At 44.1% G+C, this 20,790-nt stretch overlaps 1 protein-coding gene across 1 annotated transcript in view; it reads left to right on the forward strand.

Moving 5' to 3' along the window:
* The window catches only part of LOC144730051 (isotocin receptor-like), a 35,501-nt gene extending 15,564 nt beyond the window's left edge, over nucleotides 1-19,937 (forward strand). The window contains exons 2-3 of the mRNA XM_078610565.1: nucleotides 12,059-13,055; nucleotides 17,742-19,937. Coding sequence (XP_078466691.1) covers nucleotides 12,074-13,055; nucleotides 17,742-18,055 — 1,296 coding nt within the window. The 5' untranslated portion in view covers nucleotides 12,059-12,073 and the 3' untranslated portion in view covers nucleotides 18,056-19,937. The remainder of the gene's footprint in view (nucleotides 1-12,058; nucleotides 13,056-17,741) is intronic.
* Nucleotides 19,938-20,790: the final 853 nt, after the last annotated feature.

Raw genomic sequence — 20,790 nt, forward strand, 5'->3', positions numbered from 1 at the left:
TGGCCGCAGATAAATGCTGAGGGAGGACCGTGTTCTGCATGGCACAGGCAGGCGCTTGGTGTTGCCGGAGCGGTGCAGGTTCCATGCCAGGAGATAAATGGACGATTTTGAACTCGAGCGGAGGTCAACTCGCGCTCGGAGGAATTTGGTTTTGTGTTTTTGTTTCCCCCAAGAGCACAACACTGCTCAATTTGAATGCCTTGCAAAATCTACAGGAAACCGTTCTGACTATGCGCCGACCAGAAAAAAGGCTCTGCAGGGGCTTGAGAAAATGTTACTTTACTCTCATTGCTTCCAGCGAGATGAAAAGCAAAATGTAATGTCACTTTGCAGGACACTATCAAAATTAGATGAATGTCCCAAGAAACCTCTTTAGTCATGCCACCGCCTGTGATTTCATTTTCCTCCGGCTATTAATGCAGCTGTGTGCAGAGCACTCACTTCACATCGCATATTCCTTTGGGGGCCAAAGAAAAATGCACCTCTTAGTGGAATGTTAACAGTGGTTCTTATAGGTCAAGATTCGTCCCTGCCATGGAAGTGTGGAAATGCCACTTCTGACCGAGGACTGTCATTGGAGATGAACAATGTGCAATGCCAATTTTGAGTAAAGGGCCCTTTTTTGTCCAGTATCTTTCAAATTGCTGAATTAAAATGGAAATTATACTCGTGTAAATGACCACTTACAGTATTCCTTGCTCTCCATCTTTAGATGTCAGTTAAGCTTTAGCAATGCATCACTTTGTCCTTGGAAAGAAAACAAAAGCTCTTGTGGTTTTCGGTGGGGGGGGGGATGCACTTGGAAACGTTTACGCAAATCTGCCAAGCCTCAAAATACGTGCTTTTGACGATCCCAATGCTAGATGTATCCTCTGAGATCCATACATCTTTTTTACAGAGATGTCCATTCCCCCAGAGGGACAAGCCTTGATTCTCTGGAATAAACTGGGTGTGAGGGAATTGTCTGGCAGTTGGATTTTGGCCAAGGACACGTGGGTTTAATATTTCTGCTCCGAAACCTCCAGAGGATTTCATCTGTCCACTACAAAAAGCAGAGCTCCAAATACGCCTGTAATACTTCATGTGGATATTATTGCAATTGTCACATTAATAGTTGTTTTTTTTTATCAGTAAATATGAAAAACATTTGGTGTCTATATTCTATGTGTTGCCAACATATCTCAAAGCCAAGGCACGACCACTGTCAAGTTCATTATTTTTTGTTACTGTTACCAGATTGACGAAACATTATTAATCTAGTGCTAGATGAAGGTTTCTCTACACCAATATCGCTGTCGGTCCTGAACAGCTACAATTATTTTCCCTTCCACATCTGCTCCAATTCTATCACTGCAACCGTATTGGTCATCCAGAATGTGATACTAATCTGAGAATGAGAATTACAAATTTTATTTCTTTCGGACCCATATTATTCAATGAACATTCGTCTGCCAATTGATAAACATGAAATGCTGGATTGCGGGACTAAAGGATAACATTGCGAGTAAACCCATGTTTTAGAATGTAAACATTAAGCAATGCTAATATTTAAAAGAGGAAATCTGGGTCTTTGAAATTGCTTTTTATTTTATTTGATCGCAGAGCTCCATTTACATTGGTGACGGGGTGCAGGTGTGTGCACAGCACTTTCGCCGAAGCCACTTTCTCCGTTCACAGCGCAGCGGGAAGATAGTGCCATTGATGGATAATGCAGGAAGCTCAGTAGGCTTTGCGAGGAGCGATAAGACTCCTGCTCCTGCCGCCGCTGCTGCTGCTGCTGCCGCTGCTGCTGCTGCTGCTCCTGCCGCCGCTGCTGCTGCTGCCGCTGCTGCTGCTGCTACTGCTGCTGCTGCCGCTGCTGCTGCTGCTACTGCAAGCGTATGGGTCGAAGGACATTGAAGGAACGCTTGGCGGAAGGCAGCGTCGGGCAAATATGACGAACCATCTGGGCAGGAGGGTGGCAGGAAGATCATCCTGAGAGTCGCCGTGCATTCGTATGAAAGTGTTCAGGAGTTCAAATAAAAACACTTCTGACCATTAATAATGTGATACTACTCACTGTAAATGACATAGAAGATGTATTTCACAGAGGAATAAAATACGTGATCGCTGCGTTCCAGGGATATGGCTCAGATTTAAAAAAAAAAAACTCCGCTCAATCACCAGTGGTGACTTTTTTGTATAAAATGTTTTTTTAGATGTGCTCGGAATCTGGGACTGACAGTCACGTAAACACACTGAGTTGGCCGCTCCTAAGTTTTCGGTTGCCACGTCTCTCACTCTGCGACGGCTCAGCGACGGTCAAATACCTCGCGACCAGCAGCGAGCTCCTTATCGCTTTCACGAGCGATAATCTGCCCCTCTCCTCTTCCCCTAAGCTTGCCCACGGGGTTGTCTTTTGACTCCACCCTGCCACCTGCTAGCAAAGAGAACCCGAACACCAAATTCCGATTCCCCTGGATTCTATCAGCTCCAGACTCAATAAAGAGGCACAGTTTGTGGGCTGACACTGGAACGCAATTCATTTATACGCAATATTATACACATTATACACATATTACACACACTATTATACACATTATTATACACCATAGTAAACACATTGTATATCCATTATCCATATATTATAAACATTATACGCATTATACACAATGTTACCCACAATAGTATACGCATATTTCACACGTGCCCTAAACTGTTATATAGAGCGGTAGTTCTCAAAGTGTGGTCCACGAAGCTCCTCCAGGTGGTTTGCGGGCCTGCGATGCAAACGCAGGTTGATACGGACAATATTAACAACGTTTGTATTTTTTACTTCTTGGTTCTTTCGGTAAAATCACGTAGAATGGAAATAATAAAATAATAAAAATAAAACATAATAAAATAATTCTCACGACGTTTCGGCCACAACGCAAGCAGCCGTCTCTCGGGTGGAGAGCAGGTTTGTTTTATTGTTTTATTTCCATTCTACGTGACTTTACCGAAAGAACCAAAAAGATGAATCCCTGCTGTCACGAAAGCTTTAAATCGGAACGTTTGTATTACCTTTGGCTTCGAGCATTCATTCATATGTTGCCTCATAATATTGAATTTAAAACTGAAGCTCATGTAAGCTGCCCTGATTAAACCACCCTAATCCTAAGATTTAAATGCCATCCCTAAAAAAACATTACAGCTGCGTAAAAAAAAGAAACATTCTGGTAATATGAATTATTTTGTATGACTGGTATTTAGAGAAGGGAATGCGTTTTGTCGCCAGGGGTGTGGGGGGGGAGGGTTTGAGGGCCAAAACAAATGCGAGAAACCACGGCCCCAAGAGACGACCGTCTTTCACGTATAACACGCGTGCGCGCGTGTTAATCGCTTCATTGGCCTAACGGTCTGCGACACAAAGCGGCTATTCCGTAGCGTATGGTTGTCCGGTTGTCTGTCTGGAGAACTCCGTCTCGGGGAGTGGTTGTTCTTCTTCACCAGGGGGTGCACCACGCAGACCCTGGGGGTGCGAGATGCCCTTTCTGGGACCGCGAGACGTGGCCAGATTCGTTTTCGAAGGTAAATGATCGAAACACGAATTAAGCACGGGGCACATAAGTCAACTGCTTTGTTTCATCAAAACCTATTATTTAATTGTCAAACATCTTAACGGTTGAGAACCAAAGGGGTGCAAGGCTGCAGTAAAGGTTAAGAAGCACCGGTCTAGACCCAAGCGTCCATGGAAATGAACGAGCAGTCACTGTAAAGACTTATTCGCAAGTGAGATTGAAATTACAACAACAAAAAACAGATTAAATTTCGATTTAAAGCTTTTGTGACTGCAGGGATTCATCTTCTTGGTTCTTCCGGTAAAGTCACGTAGAAGGGAAATAATAAAATAATAAAAATAAAACATAATAATTGAAATGATATGCAAATTCATTTGTCAAGGCGCCCCTTCTCCCCTTCCAACCCAGCTTAAATATACGCTGCCAAGCCTGGTGGTGCCCATTCAGACGCTGTCTTCCCGACAGACCTGTTCTTCACCTGAGGACGGCTGCTTGCGTTGTGGCCGAAACGTCGTGAGAATTATTTTATTGTTTTATTTTTATTATTTTATTATTTCCCTTCTACGTGATTTTGCCGAAAGAACCAAGAAGATAAATCTGATTGATTGGCCTGTGAATTTCGCTCCTTGGATCCTGACGCTGCTTATACTCGCTAGCATTTACTATGTAGGCTGACACATGATAGAATTCTTGTGCAAAATCATAGAGCAGATAGATGAGTGCAGGAGGGGGCTTCGTGGGGCAGGGTGGCATTGGGATAATGCGAGCCCTTGAAACGCTTTATAACTGTTGAATCTCAATGGGCTTCCCGCCAGTATATTTATAAAATCTGATTTATTTTGTGTTATGCCTCTGTATTCCATCTTGATCTCTAAGGGCCAAATGTAACCGATTTACCAATCAGCAATGCAATTTGTTGCCGCTTTTATGCTCCTGTGGATTATTATGATATCGTTGATTACTTTTGTTTGGTGTTTTCTGGTTTGTATTCACATTCGATTACTTGTGGCATTACATATGTGTGAGTTCTCTCTCCTTCGGTTGGAAATGCCATCCTTTTTCACATCTTTCCATTTCCTCGTCATATTTTTCTGTGGTTTAAGATTCCTTTTTCTGTTTGCTTGTTTTACTTGGACCTTTCGATTTAAAGCTTTCGTGACTGCAGGGATTCATCTTTTTGGTTCTTTCGGTAAAGTAACGTAGAAGGTGAAAAAATAAATAAATAAATATGCCAATTATTTTATTAAAATAATAAAAATAAAACATAATAATTATTTAATAATGTTTTATTTTTATTTTTTTCTTATTTCCCTTCTACGTGACTTTACCGAAAGAACCAAGAAGATTACTTGGCCCTGTTTTAAAGCATTGTCCACTGCGATGCTACTAATTTCATTACAGATCTGACGTCCACTTAATCATTTTGCTTCTCTAGAGGTTTCATTATGTGTCTTGGAATAAGTCTACATTCTCCTACGTCCTGGAATTAATTGTTGGTGTCCTTTGTATTTTACCTGTAATTAGCTTGGTCCTCTCTTTGATAATGTTGAAACACAACTGGCAATGCACCGGCCTGCGATAATTTTCTTTGTTGAATTTGCCAAAGACAAAGACATCTCTGGCATGAGAATTAAGTAAATTTAATTCCAAAATTCTACATTTGGACTCGTCTATGTCAATTTAATCGACTTTTTTAAGTACTCTTTACACAGATGGTTGTGCAACATACAGTATAAAAAAAATATCCCCCATATAGACTTAATGGACTTTTGGAGCAAGTGGTGCCAGCAGGAATCTGAGGGCCAGCACAGTAGACGAGGGGGGAGGGTGGCCAACTCCACGCCCGGCCGCCTTTGTCTCTCTACCGACAATGTTTACACACCGCAACAGGTCCTTATTTTAGGCTGAGTCGACCTTGGGGAGGCCCAGAACTGGTTCAGATAATCTTCACTGGTGTTGTACATTAGCGGGAATCGAACTCTGAATTTGTAGTGTCATGTTTTAATCTCTTCACCACCGCTCCTCTATATACACACACAAAGAGTAATGTCATTTAAATAAAAATATGATGTAATTATTATTTTATAATAAAATTGATATTGGTCGCGACAGCCTACTTGTTAAACTGAGTAATATAATTTACAGCCCTTTGTTAAAATAGTTTTGGGTGAAGACCTCCCCGTGGTGGGTGGAGTTTCTTTGACTATACTTCACCATTCTGGTCAGTGCATGTTCATGAAGGGGTGGGGGGCGAGCAGCTTCAATTCATATATCGCTTGCAACTTATATCAGCCATCGCAGGGAATCGAACTCAAGCGGCTAGGCTCGTAGCGCAGTGTCGAATGACACAGTATTATGCCGAGTGTAAACTTACACAATTGTTTACACTTACTTATCAAGGGTGAGAGGCCAGGACTGGTTCAAGTAGCACTTGCCACTGATGTTAGGCGTGGCCCAAAATTACATTGTCCAAGCAACTCTGTTATCACTCCCCCCACTGCAAAGGAATTAAGAGGCAATTCATCTGTCGATTTTTTTTTACCAGGTAAGGCACGCTGAGCTGTGTATCTTTTTTCCCAGAAGCGACCTGGTCACAAATGATAGCTCAACGAAGTGGCTTATCACGTGGAAATGTATAGCAGCCCAAAAGAATCTAAACGCGTGAGGAAAATCCACACGACCATGGGGAGAACCGTGCAAACTCCAAATATACAGGCGTCAGGGTCGGGATCGGGATCGAACCCACGACCTTCTGTATACCAGGCGAGGTAGTTAACATCTCGCCACCGCAGCGCTCCTGTACTCTTTTCTGTCCACACCAATACATATCTGGTTATCTTTTAATCAAGTACTGGATAGTGTTGTGCATGTGTGTGCACCCGCATTTGTAATGTGATTATGTGTACTGTGTGTTTGGCGTGGAATTAGGTTTCTCATGGAAAGCCTCATGGCTGTGAACTGAACATGATCCGAGCGGTGTTGCTTTAACACGTGACTGTTACAGTCTAGACAGTGGTAAAGCGGTTAAATACATCTCTGCGTTGACATCGAAAGTATCATTCCCAGACGCAATTAAGTCAGCTCAAATTTGGGTAAACACGAAATCTGTTAACCACGGCGACGTCATGTAAATGTTTCTCAATGCAAATATTTCAGAAGAAATCCAAGTGCACACATTGTGCGTTCTATATGACTTAAATGGGGTGGGAGCAATGGCACAGTGGTTAGTGTATGGCAAAGATATCCGCACTCATGACACACACAGCGCGCTTGCCGCAAATGAACCACAATACCTTGATGACCTCGTCATGGAGCTTAAACCATCACCGCGTGACACTCCCGTCACCCTCGCAGCAGCAGCGGCTTTTTGCAAACCATCGAACAAAGACGGTCGCGCGCTTTCAGATGCGCTTCTGCGGCCGTCTGGAACGCTCTTGCTTCCGATATCAGGAAGCCACTTGAGTTACGCACTTTTAAATCTTGATTGAAAACTCTTTTCTTGAGAACTGCTTTTTGTGTTTGGTTTGTTGTTCTTTCCCCAGGCCTCCGATTAGCACGGTTGACTCGATAGTGCAAAATAATTATGCTACGGCTGTACAGTAATATGAAGCAGGTCTCCTAAGTTCACTTGGCCGCAACAGCTGACGTCAGTGCCGAGTGGTATCGTAACTGCTTCTGGGCCCCTGTTTCACCAATCCCCCACGGACAAGAATAATGAAGTATGGTTAAACGACCCCAATCATATGACTTGTTGTGTAACGTTTAGTCCAAGTGTTTTCCTGCTCCAGCTTACAGCCCCGAGTCAGCTGTTGGAAATTCACATTCCTATGGCAGGGGTAAGTCGATGGAAAAACCACTTTTGACTTCCCCACAAAGCGGTACCTATTTTATCAACCCTAGAGAGTAGGATGGGTTGAGTCAACCTCCAACCAGAATTTGAACTCGCAACTAAATGATTCCGAGCTACTCGATCTCCCAACCATGCTACCTGGCACGATCAATATTTATTGTCTTGAGTTATTAATAATTGTATATCTTTTTCATATGGTGAAAAATATATACAATTATGGATGTTTCTGAACTTCCCCTACTTTATTTAAACCCAGGCCTATATTGAATAAGAGACATCTGGTCAATGGAGGTAAAAATGTCATCTATCTTTCTGTCTTTAATTTGCGTAGGCATTCAGAGTTGCATAATAACAACAATACCTCGCCTTTGTTCAAAGAACCTCTCCGGAGCACCTTAAATGTATAGCATACAGATGTTTCAACACAATTCACTCTAGCCAAACTGTTCATCCTATACCGTACTGGAGAGGTATATCATCACACATTAACACTCATCTCACAAAACAATACTAACTGAAAAAAGCCCCTTTTTAAGACCAGACACAAAACTCGGAGACGAGAGTGCATGCCCAAAGTTGTATTGGAAAATTATAGCACAACGTTGGTACATACTTGGCAGGGGCCTGTTACTGGCACATGCCAGGTGGGTTGGGAAGACCATAAGATTCCACTAAAATCCTTGGACTGTGTTTGCAAAGCAAACAATTTGGAGCTGCAACATGCATTTTTGTGAATATTGTTAAATTATGTTATCGGGTTGTCTTAACCACGTCCAAGATCGTTGTGCATAGGAGTGTCTCTGGCATAGGCAGAAGGAACTCATTGTCCCTAGCCATGGGTCACGTTGCATTCCTTCACTGGCAAAATGTATCTGTGATGTGGGCAAATGGGCTGGAGTTACAGTGTCCTCATAGTGGATCAAACGTTCCTAGCAAGCACCTAATCCATCATTCACCAGCAGCGTTTCAGATGTTTACCAGGCTACTCCTGTAGACGTCCACTGGCTCACTTGCCAACCTCGATATGAGCATGGAAACGTTGCGCATTAACTCCCCCACCATATGTCAGTGTAAGTCTACGGTTCTCTTTGCGAGTCTATGGATCAACATGCAAATATTGTATATGGATCGCTGTGTAAGTCTATGGATCTCCTGTGAGTCTAAGGTTCTCTATATACTTACACTGCCAGCGGTTCAAACCAATATCCCGCCTTTTGGGGGACATCTTCAGGAAACTGGGGGTACCCTTCTACAACAGCAGAGGGTGCCTTACCTGGCTAACAAGCGCCATGACCGCGCCAACTTCGCCTGTGCTCAGGCGAAGATGGTGGTGTACAGAACGAGAAAAAATATGCTGGAAGGTGACACTGACGGCTGCTCTGTGCTTCCAGTGTTTAGAGGCCTGCTTAAGGCGCGGCTCCGGCTGGAGCACGCCATGTACCACACACATGCCGGTGATGTGCGCGTCTTCTTCGAACGCTGGGGAGCCGGAAAAGCCCCTCTCTGTACCAGCGTGGACGGCACCCTCGTGTTCACCTTCTGAAGCGCTCGCTCGTCACCGTGGCGTGCGCGATGACCACCACAACCACGGGACTTTTCTTTCGTGTTGTGCGCGGTGCTTTTAGCGCCACAGCGCCTGGATTTGTAGCATTTATTTTCATTTGTTTGCTGGTGCCTGTGTATTTCATATCGAAATCGCCTCCAGTGCTGTTGCTGCTGGCGGCAATAAAAGTTGTTTAAAGGTCAAAAAGTCTATATAAGTCTATAGATATATCTTAGTCTGTGGATATATATCTGAGGATATGGATCTCTATGCAAGTCTACAGTATGTCTCTCCATGTAAGTCTATGAATCTCCACGTGAGTATATATATCTCAAACCCTGGACCGCACAGAAACACCACTACCCACATTGATCGTTCATCGGGAGCATTGCAGGTTACTCCAAAAGCCGCCCTCCCAATGGCTCAATCACCAAACCTTCACGTGCACGTGTCAACGTCAACTCCCCCACCAAGTGTAGAGAAACTCCGACGGACGTACTCGTAGACGGAGGTAAGTTAAGGGCTTCTGCCAGGATTTATTAAAGCTTATCAATATTACACAGCAGGGTACACAACTCCCAGGGGCTAGGGGTCCTACTCTGAGTCCTGGTCCCTGCCGGCTAGCTCTGGTCTCTCTCTCTCGTGTCGGATCGTGGACTCTGCCGACTCCACCGCCCGGAGAGAGAAGCACCTCTACGGCTACCACTGGCTTCTCCCCAGACTCACTATTCGATCCCTCTCTCTACCCCTGGTTCCCTCTTCACCCTGCTTACTCTACCCGTTCCCACAATGACCCCGCTTACGTCACGGGGTATCCCTTAAGTACCCTAGGAGACGTGACGTCATCGCACTGAACGGCACACCTGACGTCACGTCCCTATTTTACTCCTCTACACAAGCAACAGAAGAAGATAATGAATCCGAAATGCCCCCCCCCCCCCCCTTGGGTGAGCTACAGGGTGCAGAAATGTCAATATAACATCACGGGCGGTGAAGGTGAATTAAACCTGTGTGTAGCAGCATCACCGAGTTCTTCCTATGCGGGAGAGCTGAGATTGTTGCTTGATGATGAGGTTACCCGTGTGGGTGGTTTACCAACTTTTGCGATGTACGCAAATGAATTCGTAGGTAAAAACTTGATTTGGAGCTTTCGTGACTGCAGGAATTGCTCTTTGGTTCTTTCGGTAAAGTATCGTAGAAAGGAAAATAATTAAATAATAGCATACGACGTTTCGATTGCAACACAAGCAATCATCATCAGGTACAAATGAAAGAGAAAACAAACCTAGTAAACTTAGAAATATAATGCAATACAACACAGAGAGTCGGCTAACATAACAGTCAACACCCTACCTGGTTGATTACGTTCTACCAAAGATTGCTAAATTTGAGAGAGAGACGAAACACAGACACGGAGACACATAGACAGACACACAAGCAGAGAGAGAGAGATAACACAGAGACACAGAGAGAGACACACATAGGCACACAGGTGTTTTCTTGAAGCACATCCGGCCACCTCATTGTAATCACGTGGTATGTGACATACGTATTGAAAAACGTCGCTCTTGCCAAAGTGTATTTTATTTTTTGCAAAAGCGTTCGATTGGAAATTAATGGCAGATGGAATTGGACGGGAGTTTATTTTCCTTAGCAGACTGTATACAAGGTATAATTTGTAACTTTGTTGTTTATAGAGTTTCAATACGTATTTTCTCCACGACGATGCAAATTATTATATAGTAAGACTCTTCGGAGTAAAATAAATGTTGGTGTCTTCGTTTTTTCTTGAAGGAAATTGACTTACAGATGTAAACAGAAACAAATATAGATGGTTTTTTTTATATTAACATAAATGTAATACACATCAAAGTACAGATACCTAGTGTAGTTTTTGAAGGTAGACTGAGATAACAAATTTTTTTTTTTACATAATTTTTTTTTACCATTGTGCCTCAAGAAAACGCTTTCGACCAGTGCGTATTATCTACTTATTGATCGGAAACGTGGAAAATGACGAAGGAAATGGGACAGTAGCTAGAGACATTTCGATTTAAAGCTTCTTTCGTGACTGCAGGAATTCATATTCTTGGTTCTTTCGGTAAAGTCACGTGACTTTAAATCAAGGTATAACTACATATCAAAGTTTGAGATATCTCTTAAGATAAAAAAAAATGTATAACACAATCGTAAATATCAAGGTTTTATGTATAATAAGTGTTAACCACGGTATCTGTGATCTGTCCATGACGTTGATAGTATCTGCAAGACCAAACTGCAAAAGCTCAACTTTAAATTTCGATTTAAAGCTTTCGTGACTGCAGGAATTCATATTCTTGGTTCTTTCGGTAAAGTCACGTAAAAGGGAAATAATAAAATAATAATAAAAAAACTTAATAAAATAATTCTCACGACGTTTCGGCCACAACGCAAACAGCCGTCCTCAGGTGAAGACCTCAGGTGAAGACCAGACCTGTTCTTCACCTGAGGACGGCTGCTTGCGTTGTGGCCGAAACGTCGTGAGAATTATTTTATTATGTTTTATTTTTATTATTTTATTATTTCCCAGGTGGAGAACAGGTCTGTCAAGAAGACAGGGTCTGAATGACACGCCCCAGGCTTGGAGCGACTATTTAAGCTGGGATGGAGGGGCGAAGAGCGCCTTGACAAAATAATTTGCATATCAAGAGGAATTTAGCATATTTATGGGAAATGCAGATATGCGATTAGTACTACTTGTGAAATGCGTAGGAGGTTTGGCGAGGGGAAAGAACCAAGAAGATGAATCCCTGCAGTCACGAAAGCTTTAAATCGAAACTTGGGGAGGCCTTCATCCAGCAGTGGATAGATCGTGGCTGATGTTTATTACGATCCCACGTGGGGTGTGAATGGAACTGGTGACATCATGACAAACATTGAGAAATGTCTCGGTACTAATTTAATAGCTCGCAGAGTTGTGAATGTTTATCAGCGGAAATTACACTCGGAAAATGCGAAAAAATGTCAACGCGCCCGACCACGTGACGTTAACAATGCACGACGTCGAGTGCACAATTGAATGCGTGTTTTTTCTAACGTTTGCTTCCCCCCCCCCACCCCCCCTACCGTGGTTCAACCCCCAAGATTTTGGGAGGAAAAATGCCGGGAAACGTGACGGGCGAGATGGAGGGCGACATCCTGAATGGTACCGGCGTGGCCTACGCCTCGGCAGCTTCGAACGGCTCACATGCGGCGCCCGCAGAGGCCTTCACCACTGCCCTCGCCTCCATCAACGCCACGCTCAACGCCTCCTCGCAGAACGCCCTGGACCGCAACGAGGAGGTGGCCAAAGTCGAGATCGCCTTGCTCTCGATCATCTTGTTCGTGGCCATCGTGGGCAATGTCTGCGTGCTGCTGGCACTCATCAACACCCGCAAGAAGACGTCGCGCATGCACCTCTTCATCATGCACCTGAGCATCGCGGACCTGGTGGTTGCCTTTTTCCAGGTGCTGCCGCAGCTCATCTGGAAAATCACCTACCGCTTCAACGGCTCCGACTTCCTGTGCCGCACCATCAAATACCTGCAGATCCTAGGCATGTTCGCCTCCACGTATGTGCTCATCATGATGGGGCTAGACCGCTACATTGCCATCTGCCACCCTCTAAGGACGCTCCGCCAGTCTTCCAAGCAGTCCTACCAGATGATCTTCGTCAGCTGGTTCCTGAGCATGCTCTTCAGCCTGCCGCAGGCGTTCATCTTCTCGATGTCCGAAGTGGAGAACTCGGGCATCATCGACTGCTGGGCTGAGTTCATCAAGCCCTGGGGCACCAAGGCGTACATCACCTGGATGACAAGCTCAGTCTTCATCATCCCCGTGATCATCCTCATCTGGTGCTACGGCATGATCACCTTCGCCATCTGGAAAAACATCAAGGCCAAGACGCAGGAAGGTGACAGCAGACACAACCCGGCCAAGAACAGCGCCCCTTCCAGGGTCAGCTCGGTGCGCAGCATCTCCAAGGCGAAGATCCGCACGGCCAAGATGACATTCGTCATCATCATGGTGTACATCATCTGCTGGACCCCGTTCTTCTTCGTGCAGATGTGGTCAGTCTGGGACAGCTCTGCGCCTTTTGAAGGTACGAGCACGCGCGGGTATACAGCGTGACAGTGCCATGCTAAAGGTGCACCGATTGTCGCTTTTGCTGGTATTTTATAATAAAAATTATTAACATTTCTAAAGTGCCCTTAAACAATCATTCTCAGGGCGCTCTGCATGAAAAGGCGAAAAAAGTTTAGCATTAACCAAGGAAAGAAGAAGTGAGAAAGACGTTTGAAAATAACTAAAGACAGAGAAAGCCATTTTAAAGTCATGTTTTTAGTCGAGATTTAAAGATTTGTCTCTCGGAAGCCGTGACCTCGAAGGGCAACGAGTTCCAGAGTTCAGACGCCGCAATTGCCAAGGCACCGTCACCCCCAAGCGCGAAGCCTAGACCGTGGGATGATGAGCAATGCACAATCTGAGGATCTTAATGATCTTCATGGAATATATGGCTGGAGGAGGTCATGAATGTAGGGAGGAGCGAGTGCATTTAAGGCCTTGAATACCCAACGTGTGGGATTTAGAGTCCCGGACGCAGCTGCTCCTCTAGTTCATCTTCTGCTTGCGACTTTTCTTCTCAATCTCTTCCCTCGCTTCTCATCATCCTTTCATCCCCGACATATTGGCCTGGTCATTGCTTCTCCCCCCTCCAGCCTCTCCTGCCCGAGTTGTTGCTCCTCCTGTCTGCCTGTCTGTCACGTGGAGCAGCATAAGCACGTTAGCCTTCCGGGGGTTTTTGAATTATTTAGCACAAATAAGCGTGTATTTGTGTTGTTTCGTGCCCATAACTTGACAAGGAAAGGTCTTGGAGAAAAAAAAAACGTTCGGTCTTGCATGCACGTATACAGACGACAGGGTTTCAATCAATACCATATTTGTGCATGTAACTTGAAAAATTCGGATTTGTATAAGGTTTGTTCAAAGTGGCACGTGTGCATGTGTACACAATAGATTAATTGTATATATTGATTTGATAAAGAGGTGGCAGTACTATTAAGTTTACATAATAGCATTCACGTGAAACACATTATAAAAACATAACTCATGTCCACCAGTTTTCTACAATTTGTTTCCTCACAAAAGTGTGTAGATAACCCTTTTTCCCGACGTGTGTTTTCCATTTATTCAGACTTTATCTGCAAGCTTGTGTTAAAAGCTCCTAGGCAGGAACATTTTTTTAAAATTATCATTGCACGTTGTTTTCACGCAGCAGTGTGCGGGGTGAGAATACACAGAAGCTTAGTTTGACGTGGGTTAAAAAAAAAACCCCAAACATGCAATTTACAAAGACGATTGCCTTATATAGACATCGGAGTCGACTGGGTCATTAACCGAATCAAAACAAAGACCACTCTTGGGACAAGTTATGTTCGCGAGCACCTACATGAAGGCTGACAAGGCACACGAGGGGGTGGCTGGCTAGGACCACACCCGGCCGCATTTGTCTCCCGAGTGTTGATGTTTACACGCCTCACCGAGTTCTCATTTCGTACGGAATCAAAGACAAACACCGTCCGTGCTGCCTTTATCAGTCTTGGGGCAAGTTCTGTTAGCGAGCACCTCTGTGCAGGTCACCACAGCGCAGGAGGGGGTGGGTGGTCAGCACTACACCGGGCAAATTTTGTCTCCCCAGTGTTGATGTGTACACATCGCACTAGGTGCTCATTTGAGGTTGAGTCGACCTAGGGGAAGCCCAGAACCGGTTCAGATATTCGTCGCCGATAGTAGCCATGAGCGAGAATCGAATCGGGTCACTGGGTTTGTAGGGCAGTCAGCTAACTGCTGTGCCACCGCTCCTCATTTGTCATTGTCAAACCAAATTAAAGACATAGCTAAAAAAAGAGATGCCACCTTCATAGCCTTTAGCAAGACTCCATACAATTTGTTTGTTTCGGTAAAGTCACGTAGGTAAAAAATAAAATAACAGAAAAATTTAATAATGCTGTGACAGTGCCACCTGAAGACAGAAGCTTGTGTTGACTTTACCGAAAAAACCAACGAGTATGGACCCTTGCAGTCACGAAAACTTCAAATTTAGAATTTAGCAAGACTGTTGGGGGGCAATTTCTGTTAGCGAATCACAGAACAAAGACACACTGCGGATGAAACTGCGTCTTAGAAGTCTGTACTGAGGTGTGTTTTTTCAGGTCTAGTGGCTACTTTTGCTTTAGTCACCCGGCAAGTCAGGCAAGGCACACGCAGCCTGTGCTGTTGAGGTAACACTCAGCCAGGTGTTAAACTTTACTTTTTTTTACCAGGTGAGGCTCACAGCTGTTTTTTTTATTTAGAAGCGACCTGGCCACAAATGATATCTCAATAAAGTGGCTTATCGTGTGGAAATATACAGCGGCAGACAAATACTCTAAACGAGTGTTGTTGATTCTAAATGTGGAGGGGAAATCCACGCGGCCACGGCGAGAAAGACACGCGAACTCCAAATATACAGCAGCAGCAGCAGGCATCAGGGTCGGGCTCGAACCCACAACCTCCTGTATACCAGGCGAGGTAGTTAACATCTCCTAACTATCGTGATGATGATGAGAAAGAGAAACACGCAAACTCCAAATATACATCAGCAGGCGTCAGGGTCGGGCTCGAACCCACGACCTCCTGCAGACCAGGCGAGGTAGTTAACATCTCCTAGCCACCGTGATCAGGTAACACACAGATTGAGGTAACAGGCAGCTGTTCTCAGGCTGTGCTTTGTGGTTCATGAAGAGGCAGGAGGCTGTTGCTCAATGTGCCGTGCCACGTTGCGTCGCGTGCCCTCAAATGCCCGCACCCCAAGAGGAGTGGGGGAGGTGGCGTTGCTTGATTCTCGGATAAACCCAAAACCGTGAGGAAACGCTGCGGGAATTAAACGAAAAAAAGAAACTTTAAAAAAATAAAGTACAAACGAGACGATGAAGCCAGCATTGTTCCTCGAGGGATAGTCGACGTTCAGTAATAACGTCTGTGTTAGTTTTCTACGGGCAGAAAAGCGGAACGTATTGGTGCTTTAATCAGACCCACGAGATGTTGACTACCTCGCCTGGTATAGAGGAGGTCGTGGGTTCGATCCAGACCCTGACGATGCCTGCTGCTGTATATTTGGAGTTTTACATCTCTCTCTCTCCCCGTGGTGGCGTAGATTTTTCTCCGGGTCCTCCGGTTCATCCCTCCACGTTTAGAATCATGCGTTTAGAGTATTTAGCTGATATGCATTTCCACGTGATAAGCCACTTTGTTGAGCGATCATTTGTGGCCAGGTTGCTTCTGAAAAAGATAAATAGTTCATTGAGCCTTATCTGGTAAAATAAAACAAATAGTTTCGTTTTAATAGTTTCGCTTATTTCCCACCCACCCACCTATTCATTTGAGAGTAATGCTACGGGTTAGCTTTTTATTAAATATAAATGTATGAGCATCATAAGTTTAATATCTATCTCGTAACATTATGAATGCCGCTCTTCAATGCAACGCATTCATTCCATGTAAAATTGCGTACACAGTATCTATTTCCAAATAAATGAACATCGTATATTATTCACGAAAAGTAACATCATGAAATATGTATTTTTATGAATGCTTGAAGACATCTTTTACAACCAAATGACATTTTAAAAAAAATTCCTCCATACAAATTTTAATCTTAAACATGGATATATTTTAAATCGCGTACAATTATTTTGGGGGTGGAGCGGGTATCACCATGGTTAGTTAACTCGCTGCGATCTAAACCCCCGTGTGACCTCAATTTGATTCCTGCCCATGGCTGACATCAGTGTCGAGCAACATCTAAGCCAGCCATTGACTCCACCACCCCGCCACTTTAATAAACCCGCGCTTCGCAGCATAGTGAAAGCGTGGTCACACTACGTCCGGTTTGCACGGTTGGCTACGTACGGTGCGAAAGAAGTTCAACGTACATACATGGCACACGGGGAAGGCTTTTTCAGACAGTCAGTTTGTATTATGTTTGGTTAAATAAACATCTGATCTATCTCCATATTTAAACTTTATTCGGATATGACAGTGTGTGTGTGTGACTTAATCAACGTTGCTACTTAGGTTATCTTCTTAAACCTGGTCTCCAATCTAGAATCGATTTATCCGGCTCGCACACAGGCTTCACATTATCACCAAGCCCCACTAGGCATGAATAAGCCTGAAGCACAACAGACGCATCTGATGCCAGATAAGCTTCAGACTATGCGAGACAAGGCCGTAATTATAATATATATTGCGGGGGGACACATCCCCCCCCAATATTCAAATATGCTCAAAATGTCCCACCAATATATTGCTATGAAATAGATTTCTTTTTATATTATTGTGGTTATGGTTGTACTTTATTAACCCTTAATATTTGCCATTACATACAATGAAACAAGAAAAGAAAAGAAGAAAAAACAGAGCAATGTAATACAATACACGATTACACATCATTGCAAAGAATAAATAAAAAGTCCATCCCATGTGTTAGTGAATGTTTTAATATTTTAGGCAGGAAATTCGTTTTCAAATTAGATTTTTTTCTGGGGGGGGGACCCCCAGACCCGCTGAAAGATTTGGTCCCCCCCAATGTTGACCCCATGGCTACGGCCTTGATGAGAGATGTTGACGACGGCTTGGGGGACACCTCCAGCATTGAATACATATATGACCGACGATGACGATGATGATTGCAACCTGAATGAAACGGAAATACACACGGTGACCCCAATCTGTGAATCTTCCACAGGAATCCCATTTGCCATCGTCATGCTGCTGGCGAGCCTCAACAGCTGCACCAACCCCTGGATCTACATGTTCTTCAGCGGGCACCTGCTCTACGACTTTGTGCGCTACTTCCCGTGCGGGGCGCGCTCGCGTGCCCGCTCCCGCGAGGCGGACGAGTCGCGCGCCAGCGACAGCAGCCGCCGGAACCACACGTTCGTGAGCCGCCTGACCAGGAGGAGCCTCACGCTCTCCTCGGGCTCGCAGCACGAGGAGGCGTCGTCACGCACCACCAGCCTCTCTCCCGTCGCACGAGTGCCCAAGACGTACTTTGCGTGAGCCGTTCGTGTCTTTTTATTTAAAAAAAAATCTGATTCCCAGGGCTTCATTTCGGCTGGGGGTTTGTCCGGGGGGTCAGCGACCGGCACAGGCACATCGCGTACACGTCTCGCTCCGGCTGCGGTGGCTATGGGTCTAACAACCAGTATTTACGCACCCGGCACACCACGTCCAGTATACTGCTCGTTATGACTGTGGCTGCCAGGTAAGTGCCACTCCCCCCCCCCGCCCCCGCCCACCCGGTCTACTGAAGTCTACCAACGGGCCAGATAATATTTACGCAGCCAGCAGCGTATATCCATCATTCCTCTAGCTGTGGCTCTCCGTGCCACCCACTGCAGTCTTACTGGCGACCCGGAGAACATTCAGTGAGAAATTAAGCCCTGCTTTTTTTTTCCCTTTGTGTGTTTTTGAGATGTGTGAGCGGTTGGTGCAGAATGTGTACTGCGTTGCTTGCGAGGCTTACACCGTGAACACCGTCGATGCTCCCAGAAAGCGCTAGAGATTGACATTTTGCGATTGAAGGGAACGTACTCGGTTGCTTTTTTGTAACTTTCATTGCATTGTAAAATAATATATATATACAAACATTCCCAGCTTTGAGAAAACTCCAGGGCACGAAGAGACGGTGTGATGTTTATGAGTTATTGGGCATTCCGTGCAACTGCAAGCAAGATAATTCAGGGAGAGAGAGCAGGAGATATTTTTTGTTGCCATCAGTAGGTGGAAGTGGCCATGCAGATGACAGCCATATTTAGCATGCAGTGAAGATCAATGGAGCAATTTTTGTTGGAAAAAGTAGCGCTGGTATTTGTGATTTATGCTCTTACACACAGATACAGAGTGATAATGTTTAAGTATTGTACACAGGAAGGAATATATTAGGGAGAGTATTTTTGCAAGCATGCGCAGATCGTTGTGAATGTGTTTAAAATACAAATGTTTTCCAATATATTTAGAAGACAAAAAAGTTACAACCACACGTATTTGTGTGCATATGTAAAAGTGAGTCTAATTTTTTGACAAAATGTAACAGTGGCTTAAATTGAGCTCAGTATTATATGTACAGTTATTACGTGTATTGAATATTATATAAACTTGCATCGAATTAAGTTCGTTTTACCGATCAGCTTTTCATAAATACAGTTACTTTTTATCACTGTGCTCGATACAAATCCGTAGCCATGAGTGTGGAGAGGGGGGAGGGGGGGATCACCCCTCCTCTATACAAACCAATCCAAATTGTGATATGTACCAAAATATTTTGTGAACAGGGAAATGTGGCAACCTCACGCGCCTTTGCCAAAGCTACGCATGGCTTCAGATTCAGTTTCATTTATTAGGATTTACCCTGTGAGCCATTCGGCTCTTGATTTGGGTTCAACCGCAACAAACAAGAAAATTACAAGATACATCTAAAATTCATTGTACACAAATCTAAACATCACGTACATAAACAATAAAATCCTACAGAAAAAGCACAACCCGTCCATGCTGTGTACAGAAAGTGCAAAAAATTCAATTTCGATGTTTGATCCCAATAACAATCATAATACAATACAGATAAAAAAATGTAAGTATAAATCTATACTAAATAAAAAAAATCGGGCCAAACCAAGCCCCTCTAAAACTTACTAAAACAATGCTACATAAACAACGTAACAACATTCTAAAGTTTTTTTCCCTCCAAAAATTGTATTGGAGCAACAAAGGCATGCATTTTAATGGGCAAAAAACATGCCCCATCTAAGATTTGCTGACAACAAAATCATTAGAACAACATCCAAGTGAAATGCTTGATCACAACGGAGGATAAAACTTGTGCCAGACGGCCCAGGACACACGGCACTACTGGATTTCCGTATACTTGATAAGATACTAAGTAGAAGCGAGGGATCGTGAGTTCTATCTCAGCTACAACATCCACCCACCCGTATTTTGGTTCGGTGTGTGCCATCATGGAGGTCTATCACGCTCGAAAGTGTGCCGTGGAATGGAAAAAGATTGAGCACTACTCAATCGGGTCGAATGCTTCACAACGGTGAATGTATGTTATGGTATTGTGATCTTACTTCGCACCGTACGTAGCCAACTGTGCTAATCGGAGGTGCGGGAAACTGTATAACCAATTCGCTAAATCCTATCATGAGTCCTGCAACCATTTTAAATGACACACGGTATAACTTGTAAAATCCACTAAAGGATACGTTCTGTCCATCAGGAGTCGATTTTTACGTCTAATTGATTTTTGCTGCCTAAATCTGGTCGATCCGCTTCATAACCAAAGACTGTGCACCCGTAGTAAACCATGTATTCAAAGACAATGACAGAGAGGGTTTCGTAAAGTATTTATTTTATTTAATGTTTACGGAATGTGTAATATAATGTCACTTATACCTTGTGCATGTACGTGACGTAACAGTACTTGTTTTGCTTCTCTTTCAGTCGTTTTAGTTTTTCCTAGACGTCAGCCGTCTGCCGATGTTGCCAAACTTTGCATAGCGAAGCATTCACTTTGTCTTCATACATCTGTTTACAGTTAAAAAATGTTATCTGTAAATCTACCCATCGTGGAATAAAAGATAAAATATATTTGCTTCAATGCCACTTTTTTTGTGTGTGTCCATAGCCCGTTTTCTCTTGTCAGAGGTGAAGGTTAGCTGAAGGAAGCTCTGAACGAACGTCAGGAAAATATATATATCAGAGTTAGAGTAAGGAAGGCACTGTTTTAAAAG

This window comes from Lampetra planeri, chromosome 34 (genome assembly GCF_965212315.1).
Source record: "Lampetra planeri chromosome 34, kcLamPlan1.2.h2, whole genome shotgun sequence".
NCBI classification, from domain to species: Eukaryota; Metazoa; Chordata; class Hyperoartia; order Petromyzontiformes; family Petromyzontidae; genus Lampetra; species Lampetra planeri.